The sequence below is a fragment of the Siphateles boraxobius genome, unplaced genomic scaffold (genome assembly GCF_051911475.1).
Source record: "Siphateles boraxobius isolate OS27281-9 unplaced genomic scaffold, OSU_SipBor_1 64, whole genome shotgun sequence".
Taxonomy (NCBI): Eukaryota; Metazoa; Chordata; class Actinopteri; order Cypriniformes; family Leuciscidae; genus Siphateles; species Siphateles boraxobius.
The window spans coordinates 19,002-25,220 of record NW_027509191.1 but is presented as its reverse complement, the minus strand read 5'-3'; the positions used below and the strand labels follow the sequence as shown (position 1 = coordinate 25,220).

The 6,219-nt window shown below is 48.8% G+C and overlaps 1 protein-coding gene across 1 annotated transcript; it reads left to right on the top strand.

The window, feature by feature from the left end:
* The first annotated feature begins 201 nt into the window (after window positions 1–201).
* Window positions 202–3,623, top strand: LOC143720382 (uncharacterized). Its single transcript, XM_077209868.1, has 7 exons — window positions 202–507; window positions 616–1,414; window positions 1,519–1,743; window positions 1,838–2,103; window positions 2,192–2,448; window positions 2,527–2,775; window positions 2,865–3,623. The coding sequence occupies exons 1-7, from the start codon at window positions 202–204 to the stop codon at window positions 3,529–3,531; spliced, it is 2,769 nt and encodes a 922-aa protein (XP_077065983.1). The 3' UTR covers window positions 3,532–3,623.
* Window positions 3,624–6,219: the final 2,596 nt, after the last annotated feature.

Genomic DNA, 6,219 nt, shown 5'->3' with positions numbered 1-6,219 from the left:
ACCTAGCCTGACAGCTGAGGTTCTATTCAAGATGTGTTAACGGCCCCCCATTGAGCCTTGCTTGACCTTCGATAGATGTCAGTCTTAAAACAATATCAAAGTCTGTACAGTTTTTTTATCTTTTTGTATGGGAAACATCGCACCTTTCCTCTGCTCTGGAAAAGATAACACTTTAAAGGAACTTTAATAAACTCTTGTGATATGCATGTGGCAAAGTTGATGAGGGAGCGATCTCTCGGCAACAGCGTCTCTATGCTGTATCACAAGCTGTGTGAACAGCATAGTGAGGAATGGATGGAGAGGTCCCTGCAATATCTCTCTGTGTGTCACCGGTTCCATGGCACCACCACACAGCCCATCTCACCTCCACCACCCAAGCCGCCTGTACCAACCGCCAAGTGGCTCCTCTCTGTCCACGCAGAGGATATCCGGTCCCGGTATGGTGAGCTCAAAGCCAGGGTCACCTCTGTCTTTGGGTCCATCCTGAAGATGGCCTCCACAAAAAAGGTAACATATTAATCAAATATTAGTTTCAAAGGCCCAAATGTGTATATACAGGTGTAGATAAAAAATTCGTAGGTTATCTGTACTGAATTTTCTGTTTTCCAACAACAGGTGGCCAAAAAACTGGCAGGAGCTGCAGCTGGGACCGCAGCCTGGGTCACCAATGTGGGCAATGAGCACGGACAGGTCCTCATGTCTGTGCTCACCTCACACGAGGGTCAGGGACTGCTGCCCATGACCACAGGCCTGGTGAAGAGGTACGAGGCGGCTGGTGTCGCTCCCCCCACGCTCCTTTATGTGGACAGAGACTGCTGCTCTTCTGTGGGCACATCCAGAGCAGGTGCCATGTTCAGCGGCTGGAGTGATGTGGTGGTACGTCTCGATGTGTGGCACTTCATGCGGCGCTTCGCCGCTGGTCTGCACACTGACAGCCACCCGCTCTACGGTCTGTTCATGGCGAAGCTCTCTGCCTGCATTTTCGTCTGGGACGAGGGAGATGTGGCTCTGCTGAGGGAGGCCAAAATGAGGGAGCTAGAGCAACAGCATGGCATCAGAGGCCTCACTGATGACCAGCTAACCAGCAGGCTCACCTCCAGACAGTTGGCGCTGCACTGTCGACGCTGCACACGTGGCGTGGAGGAGACAGAGCAGCTAATCTGTACGTTGCTGGAGGCCTTCAAGGACGCCAGGGAAACCATGGGCATCCCCTTGGTGGACCAGGAGAGGATGGACGTCATATGGGACACGCAAAGACGCCATCTTCCCTGCATCCAGGACCCCCCTGGTGTGCAGCTGTACACCCAGACAGGAAGTATGACAAGGGGAGGGCTCACACTTCCTGTCTACCGCTGCGCTAGGGGTTTCACTTCCCTGGAGTCCTTCCACAACCACCTCAACCGCTTCATACCCGGTGAGATTACACACATCCACCTCAATGTTTTTTTTTGTGATTGTCTGTTTTTATCTCTTTTGTAATTATAAATTAGTGTTAATGTTTCCTTTTTTTTTTATCAGGAACGAGCGCTAACCTGGAAAATTTCCAGGCTTATCTGCTTGAGGGTTTGGAGCGGTGGAACGAGGACCGCGCTGCTGCTGCTGCTGCTGCTACCGTAATGGATGAGGGCCCGTCGTCCCTGCGCTGCTACAGTGCCTCGCTCCAGCACAGCCTCAATGAGCTCAGTCAGCGTCTTCTTGGCTGTAGTCTTGTACAAGACCATTCAAAGCCAGGACAGTACACGGGTATGTGTCTATAATGCCATGCTTTGTTGTTTTCTTTGTAATGCACAGGTGTCGGTTTTAAAACCTTGTTTTCAATTTAATTTTGTTTTGTCAGGCGAGCTCATCGGGGTGGAGTACCTGTGCTCGCAGCAGTCCTGGGAGTTCAGGGAGGACTTTGGGCGGGACCCAGATGCCCCAGATAGAATCCCAGATGACCTAGGGGAGGCAGAAGATGAGGGATTTGGGGATGAGGCAGAGGAGCAGGACCACACCATCTCCCCTCTTTCCTTAGTGTCCACCCAGGAAGCTGTACGCTTGTCTCAGGATTCAGCCTCACCCTCTCAGTCCTCCCAGGACCTGCCTCCTGAGCCCCAAGAAGATGTATGTATGCATGCAGGCATCCCTTGCCATGCCATCATATGGAGGACTTTTTTTATCCATCCACTAATTTCTTCTTTCTTCTTGTTAGGTGTGCAGAGGACCAGACGGGACACCAGGTTTTGACAGAGTGGTGGACCTGGCCAGGTACCTCGTCGAGCTGAGAGAAAAGCCTTGTGTCTCAGATAGGGAAGCCACTGACATTGTTCGGCTGTGGGACAGACTGCCGGACAGTGACAAAAAAGGTGTTTCCTATCCGACGAGACACAAGGGGAGACTCTTACAAGGCAGGTTTAAGGCCACCCACTCCAAAACCTCCACCTGTCATGGAAAGGAGAGCCTGAAGCGGTAAGTTAAATATTTGCACACAGAGCTTTAATAATGTAAATGACTATATGCTTTATAATTCCCTATTTTATTTTACAGGTGTGTGCTGGGGCAGGGGTCGGGCCCTGCGCAATGGCCCAATATTAGTCGAATTGTAGAGGCAGTATGTCTGGAGCTTTCCTCCATTCATCCAGCGGGGAAGGTGAAGTGGGGAGTTTCATTGAACCGCTGGGCTGCCGTTCTACACGACTACCAGGCCATACGGAGGCTGGTGGGGAACTGCCCAGCACTGAGGGGACGGGCAAGGATTCAGCTGTTTGAGGTCAATCAGCGGACGCTTTCTGTCTGGTAAGTAGTTTCTTTTTAAAGCCAGCTATAAAAGGAATTTTACAATTCTCATATTCTGTTCATCCTATTAATTGTGCCATTTTAAACAGGTACAACAACTACTGGAAGAAGCTGGAAGCAGACGTGCTGGCTCTGAGTGTGCCCTTGCCTCAGATCCGCATGGTGTCTAACACCCTTCTTCCTGTAGCCAAACAGAAGACGTCAGTGCCCGCTGCACCTCAATCAGCACTCAATCAGCGACATCCTCCCCCCGCATCAGCACCCGCCCTGTCTGCTCCACCGCCAGCGTCTCTCTCTGCTCCACCGCCGGCGTCACTCTCTGCTCCACCGGTAGCATCGCTCTCTGCTCCACCGCCGGCGTCACTCTCTGCTCCACCGGTAGCATCGCTCTCTGCTCCACCGCTGGCGTCACTCTCTGCTCCACCGGTAGCATCTCTCTCTGCTCCACCGCCGGCGTCACTCTCTGCTCCACCGGTAGCATCGCTCTCTGCTCCACTGCCGGCGTCACTCTCTGCTCCATCTTTGAGCAGAACAACTTTGTGGAGGAAGAGAAAGGCAGAAGAGTTTTTAGCCCAGAAGCAAGGGCTGCCCCCTCCACAGCAACGTGAAAGAAAAGATTACACATGCAGTCGATGTGGGCAGCCCAGAAAAAAAGAGTTTGGGCACACCAGGGTGGGCAGCTTCTTCTTCTGTGCCACAGCAGAGGGAAAGACTGTAGAAGAGTGGCTGCAGGAGAGGAGAAATGCTTCACTGTAAATAGTTATTTGTGTAAATATTGTAAATGTCCTGTTTCTTATTATTAAGGAATATTTAATTGCATTTAATAAAGAGCATGTAATTATTCCAAAGTGATTGTTCTTTATTTCAAAAGGTTTATCTGCCTTCATAACGGTCATATAAATTGTCCTTAATAATGATTATTTATTTTAGAACATTTAACGATTGTTCTTTTATTTGAGAACATTTATGTGCCCTCAATAAATGCCATGTTAATATATATCAAAACCTAATTTAGGGTTTACCTGCCTTCATGAGTCATGTAAATTTCCCTAAATTATAGTTTTTTACTTTTGCACATTTATTTGCCCTCATAAAAACCACGAAACAGTCCTTCTTTATTTCAGAATGCTTCTCTGTTAAAATAGGCCATGTCTGACCTATATATATAATTAATATATGTACGTATGTATTATTACATTTATACATATTTGTTGTACTTGTACAGATTTTAATTAAACAAAGGGTATATAGGGATCCCACAGTTAAGGCCATGTTAATAGTCTTAAATGCTTGTTCTTTATTTTAGAACACTTATTTTCTCCCATGAGGGTCATTAAACAGTCATAAAAGACTGTTCTTTATTTTAGAATGTTAATCTGCCTTCACAAAGGCCATGTTAACAGTCCTTAATGACATTTATAGAACATTTATTTGTCTTCATGAAGATCATGCTAATTGTCTTGCCCATTTATTTTATTTGTGGAGCTTTTTTATGTATTTAAATTATGCATTAGCATTCTATTATACCATGGTCTGGGTGAGTACTCGATTCTGGCTGCAGGATGTCCGTTAAAAAGTGACAGAGGACACCTAGTAAAGGAGTTCTGGTGAATCTGACTGTTTACCGTTCGAAATTAATAAATAAATGCGCTGGCTACATCAGCTGTGAGTAACCATGTTTACAATTTAAAAAAACCAGGGGGGTATAAAACAGAGTCAGACAAAGATGGAGAGACTCAAGAAGAAGTGACAACATGTAGAATGCAACAGGACGTCTCTGAATGGTTAGTTGATGAATTTATGTTTCTGATGTGGAGTTAACTATCTTCAATTAGCATAATTCTGTCATGATAATCTATAAATCGCTCCTATAGGAACTGTTGTGAGATGCACACAGAGTGACTTTTTATTGCATGTGAAAAGAAGGATGCTAAAGTTTGAGCTGACTCACAAATGTTCTTCTTATAAAACAACTTTTCCTCTTCTCAACATGGACTGCGTGTCCCGGGGGCGGGGTTTATGTACATTTTAGGGTTGCTGATGTCACTAACCTGGGAGGAATGTCGTGTAGTCCCTACCAGCCGTTTGTTGTAGTCCTTTTCTTTAAAAGCAAATAACTCCCTTTGCTTTGAACTTTGAGCATTGTAACTTTGCAGATGTTGTTTATGCTCAAACAGCAACATTTCACAGTTAGAAAAGTGAAATCGTGTTTTACCACCCCTTTAAGCATCAGAGCAGACACATGGCATTACTGTTCTGTGCAGAGATGCCACAGCATCCAGTTTGGCAAGTACCAGGGTCAAACTTTCCGTTGGCTCCTGGAGAACGACGTGGGCTACACCACGCAGTTGGTTGCCAGCCACCAGCGGGAGCGGGAGAAAAGTGCCTCCGACAGCCCCCTTATGGCCAACAAGGACGCACTCGCCCGGTACTCGTGCGCCCACCCTGCTTTTGCTGAGCAGCTGCGTTACCACCGGGTGCACGAGGAGGCCCGGGCTCGCGCCACTCAGCCCGGGTGTGAGGGCGAGGCGCTTGTTGGCTTTGGGGACTACAAGGAGGCCACCCTGAAGGACCTGTACGACTCCAAGGAGAAGCAGCACCAGAAGTAAGTCCTGTTGTGGTGAAGGGCAGTGAACTGTCGACAGGGTGCTGTGACTTGTTGATATGCGTGTTAATCTTTGATCATTGTCTTGCAGCTTTGTCAAGTGGCTACGGCGGAAGACACCGCAGCCTGGGACCTCGATGGACGCCGCCAGGAAGTACATCCTGGGCCGAGACAAGGAGCGGTCGGCAGAGGTGGCTGCTACCCCCCCACCTCCCACCAGCAGCAGCAGCAGCAGCAGCAGCAGCACCCCCACCACCAGCAGTGGCCCCAGCAAGGCCGCTGCTTCCACCGCGCTGCCGCCGCGCAAGCCGATCGCTCCCATGTTCTCGGCCCTACTGGGAAGGCGTCCAATGGCCCCAGGTGAGCTGCAGGCCAAGGTCAGGAAGCTGATGACCACACCAGCACGGCCTGCAGTTCCAGGTAGATCTCTTTCTTTCTCTTTAACACAACAGTGGTTCAGTGTACAGGATTAACTAACCATTGCCCTCCCACCCCACAGCGGTGTCTACATCCGTCAGAGACCAGTGCCCCTCGGTTCCGCCGCCGCCCCCCCCCCCCACAGAGGTGACGGACGAGGATCTGGTCCAGATGGCCACTGACTTAGAAACGGGTAACTGGCACCACACTGGACACGTCACACTGTAACATTTGCCCTCAATATATATTCTTCTGGCGGTATTTTTGTATTAACTGTAATGGTTTCATTTACTGGTCTCTACAGCTGATGCTTGAAGACCAAAGGTAGGTTTGGCAGGTAATGTAGCCGTCTTTGTCGGTGGTAGATGTGTAGAACGTAGTGGCAATGTAGATTTGCTTAACCACCTTCACATGTCTACTTC

What these genes read in the sequence shown, in the direction of transcription:
- LOC143720382 (XM_077209868.1), top strand. Translation starts at nt 202, where the DNA reads ATGCATGTGGCAAAGTTGATGAGGGAGCGATCTCTCGGCAACAGCGTC. An exon ending in AAAGCCAGGACAGTACACGG is followed by an intron (nt 1,744 to 1,837) that starts GTATGTGTCTAT and finishes TTGTTTTGTCAG; the next exon opens with GCGAGCTCATCGGGGTGGAG. An exon ending in GGAAAGGAGAGCCTGAAGCG is followed by an intron (nt 2,449 to 2,526) that starts GTAAGTTAAATA and finishes TTTATTTTACAG; the next exon opens with GTGTGTGCTGGGGCAGGGGT.